Raw genomic sequence first — 27,975 nt, 5'->3', positions numbered from 1 at the left:
ATATACTTGTTTATTTCCTTTTTTTCCTTCCTCCCTTGTCAAAGCTGATTGTAGCTTATCTAATGAAACGTCATAAGTATTATTATTTCTCTCCTCCTAAACCTTTTTCAAATTGTCATGGTAACCAGGTAGATTTTCGGTTTCTTTTGCAGCATGCCGATTGTACACAGGATTTTCAACACTGCATATGAATCATGATATATATCATAGAGCCATAACAAAAACAAACAGGAACAGTTCTCCTTCATATTTGTAAAATGTTTATTTCTTAGATCAAAATATGTTTATGATATAATCCAAGGAACACTATATGTGGTGCACCCTGTGACTGTTTTTCATACATACCGAGGGTCGTTTGAAAATTCCGTGCAAAGTCTGAAAGATGGGTTATTCGTATCTCTTGGAAGAACACACAACACCTCTCAACCAGATCGGTCTATTTCTTTCTGTTTGGCATCTTTCAAATTACAGTAATTAGAATGATGGTATGTATAAATAAATATATTCAAAGGTCAATTACTTTTATTATGTTTAATTATTTACTGTCTTATTAATATCAAATCCCAGGTTTCATTAATGTGGCCTGCAAATTGATCTCTTCATCTCATTTTGGCTAACAACCAGAAACTATTGAGAACCCCTGCATTAAGATGTCAACTATTTCATTTAGCATTCTAAAAGAAGGATATTAACGTCCAAAGAAATGAAACTTTCTGCCGATCTGGCTGTTGGGTTAGCGTATCACAGCCAAAGGATTGGATTGATATATATCAAAATTTACTTCCATAAATAAAATAAGTGATAATTTTGATGACTTTAAGCTTGATAATCTCTTTTATGACTTTTTTGAGAGAAAATACGGTTAAACCTTGATCTAACGCACCTCGATGCAACGGATTTCGGATGCAATATACAACATCTGGTACAAAAAAATTATCTACTTGGCCGCATGGGCGATTTGTTGATAGCACCCAAGTATATCCTTAAATATAATGAATTAATTAAGATAAAAGACTGGAATTTAAATCAAGTTTATAACACTGACAAACTCGCTTTGTTTTGGAGGTCGCTTCGGAAGAATACACAAGCCTTTCGGAACAAAGAAAAAACGTACGAGAAGAAATATGTAAGGTGTAATGTATTCGTATTTCCTTCCACCTTGTTCTCTTATTTTCTTGTATGTATATATATGAGTAAAGTACAGTCTCTTACCTCGTTTGAAGTATAAATAATCGTGTATTTTATGTATGTATCAGAGTAGGTTTTTGTATTAATAAGAATATAATTGTTCCTATTAGAACACCTTTGTTTTATTCCTCTACGTCTTTCCTCTCCCCATTTATCTCGGTCATCCTGGATTCCTTGGTTTAAATAGTTTGTGTCTCCTCACCTTCGTCAAGACACAACATAAGGAAACATTCTCAGCATTATTGGGGCCAAATGCAAGATTTGAGCTGGCCCACTTTTTAGGAATTGGTAATCTAGCTGAAGAATGAATTTTCTTTTCCTCGGCTGTTGTCATTATTATTGAACTTCCTTTTCAACTACATTCAATTATATAGAAAACCGGATTGAACATTCGTGTATGCTCATAAAAGAAACCTTGAGGATTTGTTGCAGAGTTATAATTGTAATTCCTTGCTGGGCTTTGAGTTGAATTGAGGATCGACATCGAATATGCTCTTGCCAATGTCCTTGTTTATTTCCTTCTCCCCCTCCTCCCTTCTCACAGTTATTTTTAGCTGATCTAATTTTAACATCATGATGGCTAAGCTGCTTCCCTCCAAAACATTTTTCAAATTTCCAGGGTTACCATGTGGATTTCAGTTTCTTTTTTTAACACCCCCAAAATACACACGATTTTTATCACTACAAATGCTACGCACTGCCTCGCTGTAACGGACTATTGGCTCTAACAGACACCATTTTCCCTTTATGAGTCCGTTAGATGGAGGGTTAGCTGTACCTATATAGACAAATTTTATTAAATAAAATGAAAAGTTATTTATGTGAAATAAAAATAAATTGCAATGAATATTTAGTAAGAGTTAATTATATAAAAGAAAAACCTCAGAGGTCATTTGAAGACTAGAGCAACAGCGATTTAAATACAAATATATATTTTTGCTACTAATAAGTAGTATCCCAATGTAGCAGATTATCTGAGATTTAATGATTAAATAATAAATACGAAAGAATTCATTAGTAATTCTTAAAATTTAATTTTAGAGTTGTAACAGTTAATTTTTTTTTTTCACAAGGATTTCATATTTCTTGATATTTAACAAATATTTGAATTTTTATTAAAGTTTTCTTCTTTGAGTTAGTATACAATAGTCGCCAATGTTCTTCAACTCTTGTAGAGGAAATTTCAGTAATGATTCGTAATTAGTTATTAAGCCAATATATTATTTTGCGTGTGCCGTCTAAAGTAAATATTGCCAAAAAATGGTTTGACATGATATTTTATTAAATTAAACTAATTGTAATTTAGCTCTTGAATTTTTATTGCCAAGATTTTTAAATATTAGTTCATTGCTTCAATTTCTAATGTACGAAAAACGATTTTTTCCGTTCATTTCCATAGTTTGAAATTTGAAAAAATTAGATAAGATCCGGTGTCAGGCAAAAATTATAAATTGATGCAGTCTGTCCAAATCTATCAATTGAAATCGGATTCATTTTCGAAAATCCAACATATTTAAGACCTTGACAAAATCGAGATTCACTAATTACTTATTTGACTGATCATCCACAATTATAAAATAAGATATGTTACCAATTAAATTATGCATCGCTTTGTATAACGTAGTTATCCATATAAAAGCTTTTAATGAACAGCTATTATAAAAAAATGACAAAATCACCAGTTAAAAAAAATAGAGGTTCTGTATATTAAGTATATTGACAATGAGGGACGTCACATATACTACCTATATGATATGATTTTGAAAACTGTGCAAAACAAAACTTTAGATGTATATTTATTATGAAAAAAAAAAAAAAATTAAACTTTTCTGATTTATAAAACTGTATATCAGTCTAACGGTAATAAAAATTAAAAAAAAAAAAACTTATGGTAGTCATTTAATTTAATTTAAAAGCTGTTAAGAGTGATATTACCCGAACGATATTAAAACTATTTTTTTTCATTTAACTAACTATAAGTATATAGCGCAATGGTTCAAACTTTATCAATCGTATTTTTTTAAACCTCCAAATATTTACGTTATCACATAAAATTAAATAATTGAGTCATAAATCCTTTCAAGGCGAGTTCAACACCTACAATAGAGTTGTGATTCTTCCTAAAAACGATAAGTCAAGGTTTCATGATGGATTATAGTATACAAGATGAAGAATAAGTTTAGTGAAATGATGAAATTGTAATACAATTATTTTAAAAAAACTACAACTTTTTTTTCGAAATAACCACCCATTGCCCGGATTACAAAGCAGAGACGAAGAGGCAGCACGTACGAATTTGTTTTCCGTTGAGGATATCCACAATGGCAAAATGACTATGTTCTTAGCATGACCATTAAGAGCATCCCTTAGGAGCACCACTGCATCACTAGGTGTTAGAATCATCCTGTATCGTAGGCTGAGCCGGTATTAACTCAAAACCGGATAAAAATGCCGCTCCTTTTCATTGAGGAATGTGTAGACATCAACCAACACGTCTTCAAGACCATGTTCATTGACAAGATACTTCCCTAGCATTAGTGATGCCCCTTACAGTTTCAGCTACGACTCTTCCACTGCAAAAAGTGTGCAAGACTGGTGACAAGCAAATTTTAAGGGCTTTTGGGGAAATAATATATGCCCTCATAGCAGACCTGACCTGAACATCATAGACTTTTCTGTGTGATCCATCCTTCAGCACAGGCCTTACGCCACCCACCAAAGACATCTGCACTGTTTGTCCTGCCTCTTCGTCTCCGCCATGTAATCCGGGCAAAGGTGGCTATTCTAAAAAAAAGTTTTTCTGCTAAATTTATACTAAAATTTGATCATTGTCATAGGCTAACTAATACATTTATAGATCAAAACATATCTTCAGGAACTTATTCATCACCCTGTAAGTTTAACCACCCTTCACCACTTCTAAATGTCATGCACTAATTTAACACTTACGTATTCGAACGTTCTACTCAGAGTATATCTAATTGGATTTTAAATATGAAGTAATTGAACGCTTATTTGAGTGCGTAATAATGAGAAGTTTAGAGCCTGGCAATATCATTGGTTTAAATAATTTATGTATTTCAGAAAACTTAAAAAAGAAAAAAAATAAATCTTAAACTCTGGTTTTAAGAAGGGTGCATATTTATATTATTACAAATAAGTATCTTAAATACATTTTGAATACATGATATTTCATTGTTTCGTTAAGATAATTTAGAGCGGCTTGTGTAAAGTGCAATGATTTGGGTAAAAAGTATTCCCTTTTCCCAGAAGATGATCATAAAAAAAGAAGTTTTAATCGAATAACAATGACACCATTAAGCAGAAAAAAAAAACAAAAAAATTAATTCCATGGGTAAACAATTTTTTTAATATAAATTCAAAAATATTATTATCCCTCCCGCTTGCTTTGGAATGATTAAATAAATTAAAAACAATCTGTCGTGTTTTTTGGCCATTTATATCAACGCAGGAAGAAAAGAAAATAGTATAATTAACCAGCAATAGTTACAATGAAAAATAAACTTGAGACAAAAAAAAAAATATATATTTTAGAGATGGAGGAAAGTTAAAGTAACTTAGTTATCATCCTGTTCTTCATCAAGGGTATGTTTGACCTTGGAGAAATCAAATTCCTCCCCTGTTCCTCTCTTAAAGATATCCAATACATCCGTGCATGTGGTCTCGAAGTGGGATGTAGCATCATAGGACTTGGAAATTAAGACATGATTATCCCTTCCGTCATTCACAGGTTCGTATGAATCCGATATTTCAACAAACTTCTGCTTAATATTTCCTAAGAGGGATATTCCAGGAGCTACTTCTCTTTCCGGATTGTCTGTTTCCACATTAGTGGAAACCATGGCGACAAACCATTGTTTGGCAGCAACCTGATGCGTATAACTGACCATAGTGACATAAATATCCGAATGACGATTGACTTGTTTCTGTGGGATAATGATTTGAGTAGAGAGAGCGTCTTTTGTGTTAGGGATGGGATGATCCAGTAAGCAAATAACACGAACAACCTTTCCTGCCTTCTTCACCAAGTTAGGTGCATAAGAAGGATCGCAATAGACTTGCTTGCACTTGGCCGTTTCATCACCGCTGCGTACCCCAACAACTTTCCCGCCTTCAAACACCAACTCATCGATGGGTTTATCCAGCATGTAAGTACCCCCGTAAATAGCACTCAAGCGGGCAAAACCTTGAGGGAGTTCCCCCAGACCATAGAGAGGGTAAAGGTAGGGACTCTTGCCATACCGCGCCAAAGAGTCCGAATATAGCTTAATTTTCTTGATTGTCTCAATGCAGGGTCTTTTGAGATACTCATCATCTCTATAAAGGGCCAAGGCGTGCCCCACAAAGTCCGATGTATTGGCATCAAGTCCAAACTTTTTATAGACTTCATCCATCATCATACGTTTAGGATCAATGTCTTTCCAGGTCTTGGGCTCGTTTTCATCAAAGTCTTGAACAAAAATGAGGAAATTCTTGAAGCGTCTCTTTTCAAAAATGCCCATGAGGTCCGTTGCAAGAGCCTCTTTCTCGTCGGCAGGCACCTTCGAGATCCTTCCGGACTTGCCCATCACATAAGAGCCCTCGATGGACTTGAACTCCAGGTAACGAGTCACTCCCGTGTGGATCAACAGTTTCACTAATTGCCCATTCGCCATTATGAATTTGGGAATCAAATCCACGTTCCAGTCTCTTCCGCGCCCAAACGACTCATCCGGGGTGGGGAGGTTGAAACGGGTAAAGAGCTCTTCTAAGGGAGTGATGGAAGCGGATTCGCCTCCGTAATATCTGTTCCGGTCCATATGGAGCACTTTCTTCCCAGAGACGGACAACATCCCAGAAAGAACACATTCCGTCAATCCAGTCCCAAGAACAATGCAGTCATATTCCTCATCCATGATGCTGCTATCAAATACAAAAGAAATCAAGCATCAAGTCCAAGTTAAGAGTCTCTCTCTCTCTCTCTCACCTTACCTTTTATTACTTCAACACTTCACGACCACGCCTACAAGTCCAACACTCCACAAGGATCACGATGATTGATACAATAGGATCTCAAATATCCCAACAGACGAGACAATGACCAGAATCTCAACAACAACTACTACCAATTTCTTCCACGGGAGGGACTGACTCAGAGATGAGATGAGACGAGGAAAAAAGACGAAATCCACTTGCCACTTCTTCTTCTCCCCTTTTCGTCTTTTACACACACTTCTCCTCTCTTCCTATCCACCTCTACTTCCAGGCCTTCCCAGCCTAGGGCTTTCTCCTCTCCTCTACTGCCACCTCCATAAAGCTTTAAAATCAAGTCAGAAACGCGCCTGCTAGCTTGAGTCCTTACATCGTCTTGAAGACATCTGTTTCCCACGGCAGATGTCGCTTTTATTATACCACGGATGACGTCACTTCATCCAATTCCCTTATGCCGTATGCAACTTTTTCTTTTCCTCGCAGAATTTACCTTGTACAACCAGTTCTAAGGGTAAATTATTCATGAATACATTATCCTTAGTTATGCAGTAATATTCAAATCTCCTAGCGGACAAAAAAAGTTGTCGCTAGGATCACTACTTTGTACAAATATGGATCATGTGATCCTTGTTTCCATACTTTATTTTAAATCTTTACTGTCTCTGCCCTCACTTCTTTCTCTCTCTCTCTCTCTCTTCTACCTCTCAAATACGCATACTCATTCCCTCCTCATCAAAACTGCATATTATATTTATGTTCTATTATCTTTTATGACTGACTACTTCCAGGCTCTTTACTTCTTCCAGGCTTCAATTAGAGATATTTATATATTAAACAAGCAGATATTGCAGTTGTTTTGAGGCAGTACCGACGCATAAGAACGGAAAGTTCTTATAGGTACTTATATTTTAGGAACAACTAGATGAATTAAGGATTGTCCTATTATGCATTAGTATATTATATAAAATCTATTGGTAGGCCTTTGTAGAAATTAAATTTACTGATGTCATCTTACATTTAAGTTTTAAGGCGTGGCGAACCACATGTTCACAGTCCATTGGAGTCTTACGTGGCTTTTACTTTATATTTACAATGGATCCACGTTGGAGGTCGATATGATATATATATATATATATATAATCCTCAAAAGTTATGGAGTCATATTAGGGGAGTTATGATATGACTTAGGGAGGAGTAAATTCAATGCCAATGATAAGCAAAATCTATGAAGTCCCTTTAGTGTGTATTTAATAGCCGGATGAAACACTCTGACGTCAGAGAGGGGTGAATGACATATTTCTGCATTCTGCTTAATATGAGAGGACCAAAGGGTGTATATAATTAAAATATATCCTTATGTACATAACTACTTATGTCCATTATTCATTACAAGTCATTCTCCAAGTAATATATTATAGTATTCCCTTTTTATATCATAGACAGCTAAAGTCTATCGATCCTCTAGCTAGCTAGACACTAAGTGAACCCCTGTGACGTCATAAATATCGATTAATATTTGAAAGCCGCTTTTATATATACATAATACAACATACATAATCAAATGATATTTGTATAGTAAATTGTAAAATGCAAGGATAGAGTGAATCTGAAGGGAACGAATACTCTTGAATATATTATTGGCGATTGGTAATTTTTATCTTTAACAATTTGTACTTGTTTTTTATGAGTAGGTACTTCTTGCTTTTTAGCGGAAAACTCATGAACTATTAATTTGATATTGTAAGTTATATTATTATAATTATTACTTTTCAATCAATGAACGAACTTCTTGTGCCAGATTCTATTTTTGTGGGTTACTGATAAAGTTTTTATCATATTGGGAAAATTATATACTAATGTAAATATCAATATCCGTGTATATTAATTAATATACAAATATGATTTTGTATCAAAAAACAAGACTCCTCTAAATTGCTGAATACAGAGAATAGAACTATCAAAAACATTGCTGAAACTTGATGATAACCCATTTTTAAAAATATAATCAATGCAACTAATCCAATTTTCTTCCTTTTTACATATATTCTAGAACCTTAACCAGAACAAAAAATATATAGAAATGAGTTGGGCAACCATGTACGAGAATGCAATTCCCGTCGTTGTTAATTTTACTCGCATGGATCATCACTACAAAAATATCATGTTTGCCAAAGAAAAGTACGAATACTTAATGTCTATTGGAGATCCTCGAGTCCAGGATTGGCCCCTTATGTCTTCTCCTCGCATTACACTCATCATTGCCTTTTTGTATCTGGCTATTTGTTACTTTGGGCCAAAATGGATGTCTAATAAGAAACCATGGAGCATTAATTCTTTCGTTCTCTTGTATAACCTTCTTATTACAACACTTAATGTCTACATTGGCGCCGAGTTATTTTTAACGTCAACACAATTAACCTATAATTGGGAATGTGAGCCTGTTGATTACTCTAATGATCCAAAAGCAATTCGAATTGCATCTGCTCTCTGGTGGTACTATGCTTCAAAGGGTTTCGAGCTCTTTGACTCATTGTTTTTCATTCTACGTAAAAAAGAATCGCAGCTCACATTTCTTCACGTATATCATCATAGTACTATGTTTTGCCTCTGGTGGATTGGTGTGAAATATGTTGCGGGAGGCTCGTCATTTCTGGGTGCGATGTTTAATTCATTTGTGCATATTTTGATGTATTCCTATTATTTTTTAACCGCGTGTGGACCCAAAGTTCGGGCTTACTTGTGGTGGAAGAAATATTTGACTTCAATACAAATGGTTCAATTTGTTTTTGCTTTGGTCATGGGGATTAATGCCATAAGGATTGGATGTGCTTTTCCATTATGGATGCAGTATGCAATGGTTGTCTACATGGTCTCATTTCTGGTTTTATTCTCGGATTTTTACTACAAAGCATATATGAGAAAGAAAAAACTTAATTGATCAATGATTAAGCGCATACAAGACACAACCAAAGAAATCATCTTTGTTCTATTTCAGATATTAACTTTAGTTCATCTTCCTTCACATAAGTAAGAAGTGTGTATACCTGCCTCCGTATCTGTGAAGAATACAGTTCCTTATGTTACTGCCGTTGTTGAAGGTTCATTTACTTATTTTTTCTCTACTTAATTTTTATCCATAGGCATCTGAATGGGAGGCAAGTGGCCTCCCATTCAGTCTTCCCCACTTTTGTAAAATAAAATCAATGAAAAGTTGCGTGATTATGGTGTCATCAATATGTGGACGCCATTTTGACACAACTTCCCCCACTTATAAATTGTCCCCTGTTTTTATCATGCTCATTTTTCAATTTTCTATAAATATATGAATCAATTAATAATAAATTATTATCAATTTTACAAATAATTGAATGCTTTTATCTTCTTCAGTTTGTTAGAAATCTTATGATTATAGCCTTAAAAATATACTTATTTTCAAATTCATATTGGCCTGGGCCAATATTCAATCTTTATGATTTCAAAATATGTTTATGTTAGCATTTACACTACAGCAATATATAAAATGAAAAAAACAAAATCAAATAATGTTATTAATTCAATATAAAATAAGGAATCCATATTACTCGTAGTAATAAACAGTGCAGGAAATAATTGTTGGATCCCTTGCCGATTTGGTCAATTTTCCCGCTGATAAAGGTGATGGAGTGGTTAGGACACTCTATGACCTTAACGTGCTTTTTCTTGAGCTACTCCTTTGTTGCCATAACTTATGTTTTGGGTCATTGTTGTGTAAGAAGGGACATTTTCAGTGCCCTTCCTTGAGAGAAGGAAGTTGTCGCCCAAGATATCCCGGAGAATAATAAAGTATTAACTATGCTTGTTTGTAGTACAAAAACTGCACATTTTTATGTCTACTGCAAGTGATTTCACAACAATTTATTTTCTTTGTTCATTTAATGTATTGACACTATTAAAATAAACCTAAGATTATAATAATAGACCGTGGGTTTCTTTGTCAAAGGGGAAACTTACAAAATCGACAAGGGATCAAATATTGATTTTCTCCATTGTATGTAAACGAAACCAACTGTCTTTCTAAATAAAGCTTAAATTGAACGATGTAGTTTAAACAACTTGAATAAGGTTCAAATCAAGGGATTCTAATAGATGGTCTAGATTTAAACTGTATTGCCCTAATTATGTCGGTCCCAAAATTTTGGGTTTAATAATATTAGAAAAAAGATCGATCTTTGGGAGAGTTGATCACATTATTCAACATGATCAAATCTAAGTAACTAATTTTTATCATTTAACCAACAGTTTGGAACCCAAGTTGCAAAATATACTACAAGAACCAACCAAGGTACGAGGGTCGTTTGAAAAGTCCGTGCAAAGTCAGAGGAACGGCACTACTTGCGCGTATCGAGGTTATGTTTAGTTAGTAGCATCTCTTAGAAGAACACACACCAACTTTCAGGCAGATGGGTTTAGTTCTTTCTGGTTGTAATTCCTTTGAATCGAGGAAGTGAAGTTATTTTCAAAGAATGGACGAAAAATAATTTCGTGTGTTGATTAAACATTACTTTATCAAAGGAAAAACGCCTCAAGAGGCTTAAAAAAAGCTTGATAAAAATTAAGGGGACTCTGCACTTTCGATTGGAATAGTTTATAAGCTATTTTAATTTTTTTTGGAGCGCCCATATGGGCACAAGTGACGCTAAAAGTTTTGGACGCCATGTTGAGGTTACTACTCCAAAAATCCTTGATAAAATCCATGATATGGTGATGGATAATAGAAGAATGAAGGGGTATCTCGAGTTGGAACCCTATTTCCGTTAATTTTGTGACTACAACTACTGAAGTGTGAGGTGGTGCATTGTCGTGATGGAAAATTACTTTTTTGTGGGCCAATCCTGGGCGTTTTTCTTGCAGCTTGGTTTTCAAACGGTACAATAACAATGAATAATTTGCACCTGTAACAATTGTACCCTTTTCCAGATAGTTGATGAGGATCATTCCTTGCGAATCCAAAAGATAGTCACCATAATCTTTCCATCCGATTTCTCGATTCAAACGAATGCCAAACAGAAGGAAATAGACTGATTTGCCTAAAAATTGGGATGTGTTCTTACAAGAGATGCTATTAACTAAACATAACTTCCATACGAGCCAGTAGTACCATCTCTCAGGCTTTGTAAGGACTTTTCAAACGATCTTCGTAATTTTCATTCAATGTATCCTTATTAATACTTTGAGACTCAGTGCAATTGTATCAAGATTACTCCAAACTAATCAAATATATAAAAATGTATTATAATTTATAACAAAAGATTTAATAAGCTTAGCTATCTGAACCAAATATATATATATACAATATATATGATTTTTTAAAATAAATCAAGTGATCTTTTGTACATATTTAAAAAAAAAAAAAAAGATCAAGGAACAACAAAACACGACTTATTTTTTTGTTAAATAAGTCCTTGACTTTTCAGCAAAATATCAGATTTAAGGAATTTTATAATCACAATTTAATGACCTTCAGTATAAATAAATCCATAAAAGGAATGTTTTGTAATAATTTAAGATTATATAGTCAAATAAGTATGTTCAGGGGGCGTATGTTTAGGATATATTTTTTTTGGAGGGGGGGGGAGCTTGTTTATTTTGAAAAAAAAATTAAAAATCCAAAGCTATTTACAAAACAAATTAATTTTCTTGGAAAAAATTTAAATATAAATTTTTTCGAAAAAAAAGTTCAAAAATTTCATAGCTATTCATAATAAAATTAAATGTATCACAGCTGTTCACAAAAAATTTCAAAAATTCAGAGAAAATTAATTTTTTAGGCAATAAAATCTCAAATATTTTTCTAAAACCCACAGCTATCCACAAAAAATTAAATTTTTTGTAAAAAATTTCAAAAATCCAGTTATTCACAAACAATTTATAATTTTTTTTTTAGAGATGGGGGAATACAGTCCCTCCAGCCCACCCTCTGTTAATGCCCCTGATCTTGTAGAATTATTATGTTGTAGAATGTAGATGATACAAAAATATTCATTATGTCTCATCAAGAATCGATTTTTCCTACATTTGGACAATTCCTCCCCCCACCTCCCATTGAAAAGGTTGTGATTAATTAAAAATCCCATCCTGTTATAGACAGCTTCTACTGATTTAGTTCTACGATATATAGAGCCTTGTCATATGAAGTCAAACTTTGATGTTGTCCATTTAGAGGGGCTAAACATTCAAGTTTTATAAGAATGAAAACAATTTTTTATTAATTTTAAGGAAAATATCGAACTATTAAATGTCAAAATGTTGTAATTATTGCCTATAAAAAAATATCCCTCTATTACCTAATTTTATTAAACAGCAAAACGTGTAATTTTAATTAATATTTATTTTCTCATTACTATGAAAAAGTTTAGTGATTATTTTTTGATATTCTGTTTCCGCCGTCCTTTTTACATTAACAAACTATTCTATTCATTTAGTCATTTCATCATCATGAGCGAGCAACGTGCAAAAAGGCAGCTCATCTCATATATCTTAGATACTGGAGTTGAGTTGATGAAGATTATGGAAATTGTTAAGTGTTCTAGGAGCCTGGTTTTTAAGTTGGCCAAGATGAAAAAAAAATAAAAAATGGAGAAGTCTTCACCTGGATGTCAGAAAGTGGCGGATATAATTTAAAGAGGGATTCGAAGTTCTTGTTAAGTTTGGAGAATAATTTAAAGTCGATTAATCGCCACGCCAACGACTTATCTGTGGCTCATAAGACCATCAGCAGGGCTATAAAGCACAATTTGGGATTAGTTCCTTTCCCAAGGACCCCATTCCAACTTCTGATTGAGGGCATGGAAGCCAAGAGGCTCCAGAGGTGAAAAAAACAACATCACATGAATCAAAGCAAATGGGTCAATTTTGAAAATTTTCTCAGACAAGAAGGTTTTCATTGTTGATCAATTCCACACCTGCCGGAATGATCGCTGACTTGCGAAAACAAAAGAAGAGGTCCAAAGGGCTTACCACACCAAATATCCGACCCCAAAAAAATCGTCCTAGGCGTTTTAATCTCTTATGGAAAGAAAATGCCTCTTTTCTTTTTCAAGGCTGGAGAGAAAATTTGCCAGGATGCTTTGTATAAGGTGTTTAGGTACACCATCTTGTCATGACTGAAGACCAACTACACGGAGGGTAACTACGTGTAGACTCTTGACGGCGCCCCCCTCTTGCACGTCCACCAATTGCCAATAGTTATGCACAGACAACATGGCTCGTTTCTGGTCCAAAGAGATATGGCCCCCTTCCTCACCAGATTTGAACCCACTGACTTTTCTATATGGGGCACATTGGAGAGGAAACCAACAGGAACTCACACCCAATTGTGGACTCACCAAAGCCCCCCATATTGGCTGCATGGGAAAACTTGTCAGATGAGTTTGTCATCAACTCATGCATGGCCTTCAAGCGACGTGTAAAGGCTGTAATTAATAATGAATGTAGTCATATTGAGTGAAAAAAGTTTTCCTTGTCCATATGTTTTCTTAGCATTATTTTTTTTTGCTTATTATTGAAAATATGAAGTTATTGATGTATTTCTGAGTCCATCGCTTGAGTCCACTGCCCTACCCTGTATATCAAACCCTTAACTATATTAAAAATATGTAATTAGAACGTTATAATGGAAAGAATAATATATTTGTCTCTAATTTTCTCCCCTCCTACCCCCTCCCTCCTCCTCATCCTAAAAAATCTTTAAGTCGGTAACCCCCCCCAGGGGTCTTAGATATATGTAACCTTTTCTTTGTATATTTATATTATTCAATATTAGCTATAAGTGAAGAATAGCTATAAAGATAGCTAGGACCATAGGAATGAAGGTCCAAGGTAACGGTCCTTGCTACTGATAATGTAAAAAAAGATCGTACCGGCAAAAAAAGAAGAAGACGTAAATGGGGGGGAACGGACTAGGAAAGCAGTCTTAGGACTGATCCAACACTAATAGGCCTGTACGATATACAGAAATGGCCACTTGAGCGCCCTCTATCCAATCGATGTGGAAAACTTTTAAAATAAGATCTCAAATTTGAAATATAAAGAGGAAATCAACAATTCTACCTAAAAATTAAACTTACCCCGTCACTGTCGAGTTAATAAAAGAGATATGGGCATAGCTGAAATCAGAAGAGAAATTTACATCAAATAAAGTTCTGACTTTTGACTTCAAATCTATTTGTTTCTTTGGAATTGTTAACATAATAATAAACAGTGCCAAATTAAAGGATTGGTAAATCCAGACCGCCTTTTCCTGCATCTTGATCAATCAAGGAATCAAGTAGAGGTTTGAATTTTTATTCACGAGTTCTAATGATATATATAAAAAAACCATTCAATGTGCCCACCATCATCCCCAATCATTTGCTCGATACTGGACCTAAAGAATTTTCAGGCCTTGACCACGTCCACCAGGGAGACTTTGCCCCAGTACTCGATGATGAAGGCCTCATGGAGTCGATGATGTTGTATGAATTGGGAGAAACCTTCCTTTTTAACTCCCCCTAAAAGAACTAATCCATAGAATTCCTATTGGGAGAGTTAGAGGCCCAGGTCTAGGTGTCCCAAAATAGCCCCTTCTCTTCTTTCAACAAGTTTTTGGTCTTGCAGGCTTCGTGTGAGGGGAAAAGGTCTTGCTGAAACAAGAACACAGCTCCATCGGCTTCATCTTTCATCCAAGGTATCACTTGGTCAGACCGGAGTTCACAGTACCTGTCGACACCCACCCTCTCTTTCGGCTCAAAGAAGATGGAGGGCATGACAATGCCGTTACTCCCAATGACCCCAAAGGTCATGATGCTGGATGGAAGCTTGGTTTTAAAGACGTTGGGAGCATTTCAACCTTCTGTTGTTCTTAATGTTGTGTGATCTGTTGACAGTCCGTTGTTTCTCATCCGAATAAAAGATGACTCGGTTACCATGAGACTTCAAATCGTTTAGCTATTTGCTTCCTTGGATAGCTCGGGTGGCCTTCATTTTCTCTGTAAGGATATGTCTCTTGTAGAGGGGGTATGATTTCAATCTGAGCTCAGTGTTTATGGCCGTGGACACTGTTGTGCAGCCTACATCACAGGAGATGCCTTCACGGACCGATTTCAGGGCTACGAGGAATCTCGGAGTGCGTTTTTATCGCCATAGGACTTGTGAGCTTTTCTCTTATATGCCCCCTCCTCCTTCCAATAATTGTAGACGTCGTAGACTGTGGTCTTTGGATACCCGAGCATCTTCTTGATATACGGTGGACTGTGTCCTGCACAAGCCATTTCGAGGATGGGTTTTTTTCGGGTCTCCTCCATCGTAAACACTTGTTTTGAATTAAAAGTTGGGCAACTAACTTCACACTATTTCAACCTCTCACTTTGAAATTGAAATAATCGAGATTTCCTTATTGTTTAGGATGTAGTAAACGATGGTCCGGATTTACCTGAACGACCCTGTATAAAAATGACAGTGATTTTTGGTAGATTATCTGCCATAACTTGCCCGAGATCTTCAACAAAAATGAAAGACTCATTGCAGTTAACGATTTTCTCAATGTGTAATAATTTTCCTTTGAGATTGATTTGTTTTACATTGAAAATAATCTCCTTTAAAAGAGAAATCCTTATTTCACACAAATCTAATAAAGTATTAACTATGCTTGTTTGTAGTACAAAAACTGCACATTTTTATGTCTACTGCTTGTGATTTCACAACAATTTATTTTTCAATTTGATGAGCAGTATGTTAAGACTGTATAGAAGAAATTGGAATCGATTTACTTCACTCTAATTATTCCAGGACTAATTACAAATCTTTCATTACAGACTACAGAAATACAGAAAAATAATTAAATATATATAAGTATATGCAAAGTTTGTTTAATTAATTTCGTAGTCACTTTCACTTTTTCCTTTTATAAGGCGAGGAATATAATTTACATTTACAATAATTTGATCTCCTTTTTTGATCATGGAGGAGTCTAGATCATTCAATACTTTGAAAATTATCAATCTTGAATAGCTCCTCCCACATTAATTATGCATTCAGTCATATTTATTTTTTCAAATCCTATGAGGTGTTGCTACGATATTGGAACGGAACGTTAAAACCTCATTTTTTGATGCCACGGAGTAGTTTGAATATTTTCACAAAAATAAACGCTTCATTTGATTGTTTATAATTTGAGATCTTGTCAGAGTTAGATCGTATAGAGGACGCCCTAGTGGTAATTCTTGTACATCAAACAGGTTATAGGTTAAAAAATATGAAATTTGGAGATCGCACTCTTTCTGTAATTACCAACTGAAGATGACTTTTTATTTTGAAAGGCTGTTATAATTATTCTTTTATTCTTAAAGAGAGAACAATTAGTATGAAGTAATCACTAGTGCTTGAAAGAGTCATTCTGAGGATTTGTTCTGGAGTATAAGTTTAATTCATTGTTGGAATCGTAGTATAATTGAGGATCCACATCGTTGTAATTCCTGTCTATATCATTGCTAGCAGGAGCGTCTTGAGTAGGGGAGGGGTACGCCCTGCGGGCGTCCCTTCCTAGATACGGAGTAAGTTTTATGTATATATTTCCTTCGTTTCATAGCTACTCACATCTAATTTAATTAAACGTCATGACAGCTAAACTTCTCTCCTCCGAAACATTCTTCAACTTGTCAGGGTTACCATGTTTCTTTTTTAACATTATGGCATTTCATATTATTTGAATATATGCCGAGGGGGTTTGCTAGCTTTCATCTTTGGGGGTGAGGGCTTATCCCCGAAAATTAACAAGAGCGTTATATAGTTACTTATATAAATAGGTTTAATATATATACATACATATGATAGCTAATATTACATGCAGCTGAAGTTAACTATGCCTTAATTCAGTAATACCGTATGCCTAACCCCCGCATTCTCCTTGTGTTTTTACACAAATGTTACAAACTCTTATAATAAAATGGATCTGAGGAATTTATTTCAACAGTCTGAATTCCTTTGTTTTTAAATTTTAGCATTAAACATTAGATTTCTAGGATGACATATCGACAATAACACTTATATTTGTCCTTTTTGAGTTACAACTAGTGGTGGGACGATTAAACGAAATCGAAGAATCGGGTATTTTTTTGGAATCAGAATCAGGATTGGATCCTCTCATTAAGGAATCTTTGCTTTTACTAGAAGATACAAATATTTTCAATTTAATTTAACTTTTCCAATTTTTTTCCAAAAAATTTTATTGTCAAAAAAAATTAAAAATATGCAGGCTTCCCTGTACAACCCTGCCACTAACTAGTGTTGACCGTATGACGTCACTAAATATACCTCTTCATTGTGGCAATAAAATGTTTGGGGATTAACTTTACAGGGAATAAACTTACTAAGAATCAAGGTTAATAGAAATACAAGGTGGTACCATAACGCGTGTACGACTGATGTTTGACTTCTACCACTCTTTTTAATATTGACGTCATACTATATCAGTGGTTGCGTGTTTCCTCAAAATCTGTGTAGTTGGTAACCTTGCTAGGAATGAAAATACAGTAACTGATCTACTGTGAATGACATTACCGCTCACAGTTTTATGTATACGAAGTAAAAAGGTACATAGGGGTTTTTTCTTTTTCTTGATTTTTGTTCAAGATTGTTTTTATATTTAATATTTCATATTTAACATTCACTCATTCTTAAAAAGAAAACACAGTTGTTTGTTATAACTTTAACGTTGTTATGTTTGCAAATTCCTCACATAATCTGTTACTAAGTATTAATTGGGGCTTAAAATGTAATATTCTTGAGATTGAAACACCTGTTTAATTCTCAAAATATCTTTATTTTCATCACATGTCTATGAGGATTTATCTTTCCTTCAGTTTATTATCAGAAGGACTAAGTTTCACAATGGAAATTGATAGTACACGCAATTGGCTTATCGATTTCTAAAATAACTACATATTAAATTACTTGTTGCGGTATTTTTTTTTCCTGTTTTGCTATTAGAGAGTACATACTGGGCGCGTCGTTGAAATTTGGACACTTCTAAAAGTGAGAACGAGAATAACACATGAGATGAATTGCTAATTGCCTCTCTACATTGCACGGAACACACAACCATAGAGATCCGAAAGTTACCAAACGCAAGGAGGAGGCAGAATATTTACAACGTCCAGAATGCCATTATAGCCCCTATTGGCATCCAAAGGAACCTTGCACCCTGATGACTATGAAGTACCCAGCATTGGTAATGAGTCTGGGATTGATTGCATCTAATGGATTGGGGATGCCAATCTTCTGGTTCAATACAGGGGACACGCTCAACGCTACTGACTATGTCGACATGTTGAGTACTAAGTTGATTCAAAGGATCAGGGACTAGTGGATAGCGGAAATGTAGTACTTCAACGAGATGGTATACCGGCAAACACAGCCTATGCTACAATGTCCTTTTATAGAGCAACATTCTGTTCTGGCTGGAAACTATGAGGCCTTCATACTTGCAAGATGCCACCCCGCTTGACTTTTCCTTCTTGTTGCTTGTGAAGGACAGTGCCTGCCGAACAATGGCACCGAATATCGAAGGTCTCAAGGCTTCTTTTATTAAGCATTAATCCACAGGGGGAGGGCTGGAGGGACTGTAGCCACCCCAAAGATTAATAAATTTTTTATCCTTAAAGAAAATGTAATATTAGATTTTTTTTTTCAAAAAATTTAATATTTGATATTTAATTAAACTTGTCTAATTTTTTTCCAAAAAATTTAACTGTCTGTAATAGTTATGTATTTTGAATTTATTTTTTTTACAAAAAAAATAATTTTTTGTCAATAGCTATGAATTAATGAAATTTTCTCCTAAAATTTAAAAATTTTTTTTCCCAAAAAATTTCATATTTGAAATTTTTATATTAGAATTTTTTCCCCAAATTTTTTTATTTTTAAATTTGATTTTAAAATTTTTTTCCAAAAATTTTTTTTTTTCAAATTTTATTTTATTTTTTCCAAACATTTTTTTTTAAATTTCTTTTATAAAATTTTGAACTTTTTTCAAAAAATAAATTTTGTGGATTTTTGGAAATTATTTCCGAAAAATTGCATATTTAAAATTTGATTTTAGAAATTGTTTTCCAAATTTTTTTTTTTTTTCTGAACATCCTGGATTTTTGAAATTTTTTATCAAAAAAACTAATTAAATGAGAATAGCTATGGATATGAAAAATTTAATAATTGATTCTTTTTTCCAAAAAAATTTATATATGAAATTTAATTTTAGAAATATTTTTCCAAAAGATTTCTTTTTTTCTGCCAACAGTTCTAAATTTTTGAAATTTTTCATTTTTTTAAAAATAATTGTAAATTTTCATTTTTTTTTAAAAAAAAGATTCTAAAAACTAAGCCGCCTTCCCCCACTCCTCAAATATAATCATGCAGACTCCTCTGCATTAGAAATCTATCTGCCCCAAACCCATTATAACCACCTGTCAGAGCTTCCAGTACCTCATTGTCTCCATACTCAAAGCTGATGGAGGACAAATTGAACATTAGAAACGGTAACACATATGCCATCATTGGTAATTAATTTGGTTTATATAGCTTCCCTTGTTTCCAAAATAGAACTTGATAAAATTTCCTATTCAAGGTGTATACTTTTCAGTTACGCACTCGTTATAACAAGTTATAAGCCTGAATAATAAAATTTTTTATTTTATTTGTTGATACCTGAAGTAAATTAAAATAATAATAAGTTATATAGGTGTAAAATATAATATATATTTATTAATATTTAAGATAAGATATAATGAAAAGGTTTAGTGAAAATATTTACATTGAGACTTCCGTTTATATTATTTCTAAAGTATGGTTTCCATAAATCAATGAATACTTAACTTAAAGTAAGAGTAATCATGCGATAGGAAATACCGTATGAGGCATTCTTATGTTTACTTCATGGATATTTATATTATCGTTTATTATTGTAAATAGGAGTTGATTGTAGTATTCAACCAAGTGATTCAATTTGAATATTGTCCAATAAAAGCAAATTTTTATAAAGGTTGAAGAACATTATCAATATTATTAATGAAATAAATCATCCTTATAATTCCCAATATTCCATTTTTAAATCCTTTTTAATTTTCATATAAGTTATCTTTATATCTTTTTGAATATTATCATTTAATTCCAAAACTAATTGTTTTGTCATGCACTTGAAAGTTTGATGAAATATAAAACGATCAAATTGAGGCTTTTCATCAAAGTCAAGATATAGAATTTATAGCTAATATAAGTCTTCCCCTATTAGTTTTTAAATATTATAATTGGTGAATTTATTTATATTGGTAATTTATTTATTGAAAATTGATGTGGAGATCCTAAATCCTCACAATCGAATTATATTTAAATATAATGAAAAGATATTTAGTAATTCAGAAAATGACTTCCGACTCACTAACTTTTGAAATATGTTAAACAAAATTCATATTTTCCAATATAACTCTGCTGAAGTTATAAGATCCCCAATAATAAAATAATATATCTATCATGCAAAAAAACTATTTATGCATATATGTAGGTAATAGGAAAGATGAATATATTTTGCTGTTTTACTGATAAAGATATCTAGAAAAGAGGACCACATTAACTTCATGGTCCAAGATTGTCTTCTACTTTTTTCCAATGGCAGAAGAGACTCACAAGTAATAATGGAATTGGAAGAGAGGATGAAGTGTCTAGAATTACGAAAATAATAAAGCCTTATAAAAGGATTCTGTGTCATAGATATGAATTGCGGTTATGTACATCAATGACACGGTAATACTCAAATCAATGAAAGAGTTTTCTAAAAATATTATAAGAGAGTAGACTTTGGAAAGAGTTTCAATGGAAGAGATGCAGATGAAGGATGATGAACCTCTTTGTTTCTCTCTGTACATTCATAATATATATTTATATATCTATTCGAACTAAAATGTATCACAAGAACTATTTTTAAATAAAGTATTAATCATTTATTTATTCCTCCTTCTCGCGATGAAGTAGTTTGTATGTAGGAAGTTTCGTGGCGTTTTATTTCCTCTTGCTTAGATATTATTGATTTATGCAGGAAGAGAGAATAAGATATCTCACTATATTTTGGATTATGAATTAATTTGGCCCTCTTTTCTAGACATTTTCATCAGTGAAACCACAAAACATATGTGTTCAACTCTACTAATAATTACATATATCCATAAATAGTTCATAGAAACTCTTATGTGATAAATATGTTAATAAATCAATTATCATTTATCTAATAACTTTTAGTAGTCTAATGGAAAATATAAATTTCGTTTAACATATTTCGAAAGTTAGTGAGTCGGAAGTCATTTTCTGAATTCCTATATCACTTGTCAATAACTAAGTCTTATAAAAATTATCTCTAAAAAAATTAACATTTAATTTTTCTTTTTCACAATTTTATATTTGAAATTTAACTTTCCAATTTTTTTCAAAAAAATTTAATTTTCTGTGAATAAATATGTATTTTTGAAATTTTATTTAAAAAATTTCATATTAGACATTATATTTTTGATTTTTTTCAAAAAAAAATATTTTTCTGAGAACAGCTGAGGATTTTTAAAATTAAAAAAATAAAATAATTTTTTGTGTTTTGAATTGTTGTGTATTTTTGATGAAATTTGAAATATCCAATTGTATTTTGAAATTTTTTTTCTAAAAAATTAATTGTTTGAATTTCTTTTTAAATTAAAAATTTTGTTTTTGGATTCTTTTTTTCCAAAAAATTCCAAAAAACCAACCCTCCCCTAAAAAATAACCCTATGGACACACCAGATTATCTATACTTCCTAGAATTTTTTGACGTTGAATGGGATGAAGAACATCATTTTGATCGTTTAACATTTGGTCAAATTTTCAAGTGTACGCAGAACAATTAGTTTTTGAAGTAAATGATGATATTTAAAAGAAAATATATATAATAATACCTTTATTAAAATGAAAGGTAAAATCTAAAAAAAACATTCAAAATTGAATGGTGGATGTAATAATGAGGATTTATTTCATTAGGAATATTGATAACGCTCTTCAATCTCTATAAAAATTTTGCTTGTCTAATTTTATTGTACAATATTATTATTAATATTAAATGAATCCTTAAGTTTACTGCAACAATAATATACCTATCAATAAAGTAAAAACATAAGAATATGGTATTCTTATGCATATCTTATGGTATTATGAATACCCCGTACCGTATCTCCTTTTGCTTTCTTTCAAATTATATTAAGGTCCTATACAATGATAAAAATCCAGTTTCGAATGGAAATGGTAAAAGAAAAAGAAACCGAAAATCAACATGGTAACCCTGACATTTTGAAGAATGTTTTGGAGGAGAGAAATAATTAGGCTCATGACGTTTCATTCGGCCAGCTTCAATCCGTTGTGACAGGAGAGGAAGAAGAAAAGGATATAAACAAGGACATTAGTTCGAATTACCTGGATGTCGATCCCCAATTCTGTTCTGAGCCCAACAAGGACTTAAAATTATAACTCTGCAACAAACCCTCACAGTTCCGCTCCGTCTTTTTGAGCACACACGAACGTTCTAACAGGCTTTGAATATAATTCAATCTATTTAGGGAAGGATCTTCACTACTCATAATTAAATAACAACTGCTAAGGAAAAGAAAATTCTTTGTTTATATTACAAATTAACGGGCAAGCTAAAAATACAGAGGATTTACATCATTGGTCCTATAAGTACAGTGGTGGAGTGGCAGGGGGGGGGAGGGCACGGACCTCATTCTCTCCGAGCAAGGAATATTTTATACAAGTTCGTGGGGTGTAAAATAAGCTACAAAATTAAAGTAAGTGCAAAAATTTTGATTCAGAAAGGTAAGTTTAGAAGAATGGAAATTCTTCAATTCTAAAAAAGGTCATTTCCAATAAGGAAATACATATTTTTTTCTATAAAAAACAATTCATTCAATGAAATATGCATACTGGTGTTGGATCGGTCCTTGGACTGATTTCCTAATCAGTCTCCCTCCCTCAATTTCAGTCTTTCTTTTTAGCAGTTTGATCTTTTTTATCATGTATCGGTTTATTCGGTCCTACAGTCCTATCTATTTTTTTATTTTCTTCCCTCCTAGCTAGGATTGAAAAATATAAAAACAGAGAAGATAATTAATGATAGCCAGAACGTATCATTGGCTTTAAAAAAACTTAGTGATAGTTTGGATCGGTCCTGGGACTGATTTCATAATCAGTCTTCCCCTCCTTTTTAACTTTTTTTATTTATCAGTTGGATATTTTAAAAACTTCAACGGTTCTAACGATCGATTATTTGGTCCTTCAGTCCTAAGTATCTTTTTATTTTCTTCAATCTTAGCTATTTATGCATTACAATGAAATTTTAGGGTCTCAAATGATGTAGTTACTAGTTACTACGTTATTTAAAGTGTGCTTTAGTTTCCATAAAAGACCGTTCCTAGGACTGACAAATTGTATTAGGACCGAACTGATAGAGCTGCATTCTGTACAGTTTTTTCAAACCGTTCCAACACTAATGAATACCAATTTATTTCAAAGAGTCCGTTTGAAAAATACAGTTTGTATGTTTTCTAAAATGATCAAAATGTAGTACTGGATCGGTCTAATTTAATTAAAAAGACTGCAGTTCCATCAGTCCAGTTGTAATACAATTTGTCAGTTCTAGAACCGGTCATTATTGGTATATTTTATGGTAACTACAGCAGCTGAAGCAACGTAGTAACTAACTACCAATGTTTAGTGTTGGATCAGCCTAAAAAATATAAATAGACTGGAGTCAAACTGTATCTGGTCCTAATACAATTTGTCACTCCCTCTAAGATAAAATACATAGATAGATTACACTGCGTGTTGTTACCTTTGTTGTATCACGCAACCTTTCACCCAAAAATTAACAGAAATAAGGCTTGAAATCAACTGGTAGTTAGCCAAATAAGTCAAGCATACCATCTGCTATTAATCTCTTAAGTTCTCGCAGAATATCATTGCCCTTTTATTTATTCACAATTTTTAAAATTAAAAGCATATATAAATTTTAATATTATTATAATTTTACATAGCATTTTATTCGATACAATATTATAATATTATTAGAAATACGTCTCTATACATTTGTATATGATAATTAAAATTTATTCATATAAAAAATTTGATGATTAATATATATACGACGTGGGATCAACAAGAAATTTTGATCCTGTGCTTTGGGAAATGGATCATAAGTATAAAATGAAGGATGTAAATCAGGTGTGTTTTTTAGCTGGCCCGGTATTTTGTAATTGGTAATATAAAGAAGAAATTTTCTTTTCCATAGCAGTTGTCATTATTATTGAATTTCTGAGTAGTAAAACATCCTTTCCTTTAATAAATTTATTTATATTCAAAACCTGAATGAACATTCGTGTGAGCTCATAAAATCCTGAAGATATGTTGCGGAGTTATAATTGTAAGTCCTTGATTGACTCTGAGTAGAATTGGGCATAGGCATCAGAGTAATTCTAGCAAATTCCCTTGTTTATATTCTTTTCGCCTTCCTCCCTTGTCAAAGTTGATTGTTGCTGATCTAATGAACCATCATGTGTGTTATTCTTTCTCTTCTTCAAATTGTCTAGGTTGATTTTCAGTTTTTTTAAAACATATCCATTGTACGCAGGATTTAAATAACTAATAACTATCCATTAAACTAATTTAGACATTGCAGAACATACTAAAACTTTTTAGAAAGTTGTTAGCCTAAATACAACTTTGCTCTTAATATTACAAATTTATATTATAGTGATTTTAATGACTTGTTTTTTATTTATTTACTTCCAAAAAAATCTAATTAAAAAAAGAAAGAAATTTATGTCAAAAAATATTATGAGTATCACAAATCGAAAGAAGGTCCGAAATTGCCCTACAAAAAAGAACTAAATATTGTTTGAAATAGGCTTTTGCAAATTTGTAGCGGTGGGGTAAAAAAAAAAGTTAATTAAATATGGCCTCCCCTGTGAAAATCGTGTCACTTTTCATACCTATATATTAACTTTTGGAACGGTAGGAAATATTTTAAACTTTTTAGGGATTGTATTGAACTCCATGGAATTTTTCTATTTGCTCGCAATGGTCTACTTTTTAGCTCTGGATCATTCTCACGTAAAATGATAAAATTTGTAGAAATAGGTCTCATTGTTGTGTTTGGCGTCGATACTATATAGCGAAATTGTGGATTTTTGAGCATGGACTGATTCAAGATTTTTCTATAAGAATCAAAGGAATCCAAAAATAATTTTGGATGCGAATTGGAATAGTGGTAATGATTAGGAGGAGAATAATCGTAATAATGTACAAAATGATGTCTTGGCAGGGGTGTCCATGAATTCTAAGTCGTCGATATTTATATCCTATTAAAAATAAAAGTTTTAAAAAATATCTCAAATTTAATTTGTTTATACAAGGTTGATCATATCTAGTCGTACACATTTTATAATTTCCATTTTTCAAGAATAAAATTTAAACAAAAGGTTTTGTGAGGACATTTATTTCACATAATTATGTAGAAATAGTGCTCGGCAAACTTTTATTCAACATGTGAGCTCTCACCTCTAATAATTCCCTCAATACCAAGCCTAAATCTGCTGCAGAGCTTGACTGTTTAGTAAGACTCGAGATGGGTCCACTTCTTCTTGATGGAAGCCTCTAGTGACTAGACACTCCTATAAGGATACACCCTCTTCTCCAGACTCACCTAGATAGATTAGTCCAAGATGTTTGTGTCTGGAGAGGAGAGCGACTACATGTCTGTAAAGTTGTCTCTCAGGAAGGCATGAATCTTAGCGGCACGATGACACAAAGCTCCGTCTTGGTTGAAAATAAAGTTCTCCCAAACTTTTTTCGGGCCCGAGGTAGCACTTCTTTATCCAAAAGTTCAATCTAAGCATCTGCATTGAGCTGCTCCATCCTTTCCACAAAATAGGTTGGGAGTAGACTTCCCCTGTGCTGGCGGGCTGGATTTTTTTTTCTGAAGGCATGTTTCACTTAATCTGAGACATTGTCTGGATTTTTGAGTTGTGATGTAGCAGCTGTTCTGCTTATTCACAGTGGCATCAACGCTGAAAATGTTTGCCAGTTCTGGCCACAATTCCCAAGACCATGGGGGTGGTAAATATGTCTCTGACATGATAAATAGGTGTACGACTGCACCCAATCTCCTTGGATATGTCTATTGGGACATGTCGAGTGAGAGAAGCTTCAAAATTTCACTCCTTTGTTGCTACATTTTACTCGTTCTCGTTTGTTTTGTTTTTAGTTGAGTCGAAACTTTACATAAGGAATCTTGAGTCACCAAACCTATCTTTCACCGAGTTTGAAGACAATCGACCTATAAATTTCTGATTTATTTAAATTTAAATTAATTGTACCACTAGATAAGAGAATACCCTGTATTTATTCGTAGAGTGAGTGTTAGATTTTGTAATTCACATTAGAAAAAAATTAATAGAAAGAAATAGACCAATCTGGCTGAAAGTTGCTGTGTGTTCTTCCAAGAGATACTACTAACTAAACAAAAGCTCAATACGCGCCAGTAGTCTATCTCTCGAACTTTGAAAGGACTTTTCAAATGACCCTCGTATAATACTACTAAATTAAGACCCTTGTTAATATCAGGCGTCCTGTTGTATATTTGGGGGGATGGGGACAAAATGAATTACTAATATAAAGAGGATAACCCTCTACATTTAAAATAACATTAGAACATCTGACAATTAGACATATACCTTTCTATTCTTGTGTTAACAAGGTAATGCGATGCCCGTGAGTATTCCATACGACGTTACCTCACTAATACCAAAATTTAGACTGTATTTTTGTTAGTCAGCTGTCGATGATTATTATTCATTTGCTCTAATCAGTGTTCTGAATATTAATTGGTTGGATTCGAATTAGCTATTATTAAGATGTGAACAATTAGCATCTATTATTGAATAAAAGGCCACTACCAACTGATTTTGGGCCTTTTTCTCTTTCTAGGTTGCAAGATCCAGTATAGGACCACGTTATTACAACAATAAATCTAATAATAACGAATAATTATCTTCTAATATTAATAACATTGGGGTATTCATTGTTTCGGAATCAATGATCATTAAAAATGTAACCGTATTTTCGACCTTATTTTATTAAGATCCCAACTTTGGGTAAAATGCTCATAAAATTTGAGACGAGTCTCCGTTTAATTTTGGTTTTGGATTTGTATCCGAAAGTTCAGGTACGCAAAGTTTACTCGAATATTTATGTCTCAAGATGCGAGCCGACCAGGATCTAAGAAAATATAGATATTTCCTATTTTTACTCTAATGGTTAGTAAAAATTCAGTTACGTTTCACAAATTAATCAGAAAGTTTAAAACTGGCTTTACATTCTAGAGATTTATTTTTTCAGGAATACAATTTTATAATGTTAAATAGATGTAAGATCCTTTTCTGTGAATAATCTAAGGATTCTAAAAAACAATAAAAATCCAAAAACTGTTTACTGATGTATGTAGATCATTCAGGAAGAACAGTTTCCTTGTTCAAGCAATGAGGAAAAGTCATGAAAATCAATATGTCAGCTTCTCAATAAGTAAGGATATTATTTACAAGTTATGAAAAATGATAACCTCTTAAAATAGCATATATACTTATTTGTCAAAAAGTTTTATTTAAATATAGGTTAAAACTGCACATACCTGACCTGAGTCAACGAATAAAGCAATCAAAAGATACG

At 32.9% G+C, this 27,975-nt stretch overlaps 2 protein-coding genes and 1 long non-coding RNA gene across 9 annotated transcripts; 2 read left to right on the top strand and 1 right to left on the bottom strand.

Moving 5' to 3' along the window:
* Nucleotides 1-3,625: 3,625 nt before the first annotated feature.
* On the top strand, nt 3,626-5,689 carry LOC139906564 (uncharacterized). The gene is made up of 2 exons (XR_011782188.1): nt 3,626-3,963; nt 4,026-5,689. It is a non-coding gene; the product is annotated as an uncharacterized lncRNA (long non-coding RNA).
* Nucleotides 4,246-7,333, bottom strand: Gdi (GDP dissociation inhibitor). 4 transcript variants are annotated; one of them, XM_040720990.2, is made up of 3 exons: nt 7,196-7,333; nt 6,181-6,685; nt 4,246-6,111 (listed from the first exon to the last, which is right to left on the bottom strand). In XM_040720990.2, the coding sequence occupies exon 3, from the start codon at nt 6,102-6,104 to the stop codon at nt 4,767-4,769; it is 1,338 nt and encodes a 445-aa protein (XP_040576924.1). In that variant the 5' UTR covers nt 6,105-6,111; nt 6,181-6,685; nt 7,196-7,333; the 3' UTR covers nt 4,246-4,766. The 4 variants fall into 4 exon arrangements, with proteins under 4 accessions (XP_040576924.1, XP_040576926.1, XP_040576925.1 ...); XM_040720992.2 differs by lacking the exon at nt 7,196-7,333 and having other exon boundaries at nt 4,246-6,108; nt 6,181-6,957; XM_040720991.2 differs by lacking the exon at nt 7,196-7,333 and having other exon boundaries at nt 6,176-6,447.
* A 109-nt stretch (nt 7,334-7,442) lies between these two features.
* LOC121125779 (very long chain fatty acid elongase 4) lies at nt 7,443-9,544 on the top strand. 4 transcript variants are annotated; one of them, XM_040720994.2, is made up of 2 exons: nt 7,443-7,584; nt 8,231-9,544. In XM_040720994.2, the coding sequence occupies exons 1-2, from the start codon at nt 7,537-7,539 to the stop codon at nt 9,116-9,118; spliced, it is 936 nt and encodes a 311-aa protein (XP_040576928.1). In that variant the 5' UTR covers nt 7,443-7,536; the 3' UTR covers nt 9,119-9,544. The 4 variants fall into 4 exon arrangements, with proteins under 4 accessions (XP_040576928.1, XP_040576930.1, XP_040576929.1 ...); XM_040720996.2 differs by lacking the exon at nt 7,443-7,584 and adding an exon at nt 7,659-7,827; XM_040720995.2 differs by lacking the exon at nt 7,443-7,584 and adding an exon at nt 7,659-7,920.
* The last annotated feature ends 18,431 nt before the right edge of the window (nt 9,545-27,975 follow it).

Source organism: Lepeophtheirus salmonis, chromosome 11 (genome assembly GCF_016086655.4).
Source record: "Lepeophtheirus salmonis chromosome 11, UVic_Lsal_1.4, whole genome shotgun sequence".
NCBI lineage: Eukaryota > Metazoa > Arthropoda > Copepoda > Siphonostomatoida > Caligidae > Lepeophtheirus > Lepeophtheirus salmonis.
This window is presented reverse-complemented; position numbering and strand designations above follow the sequence as displayed.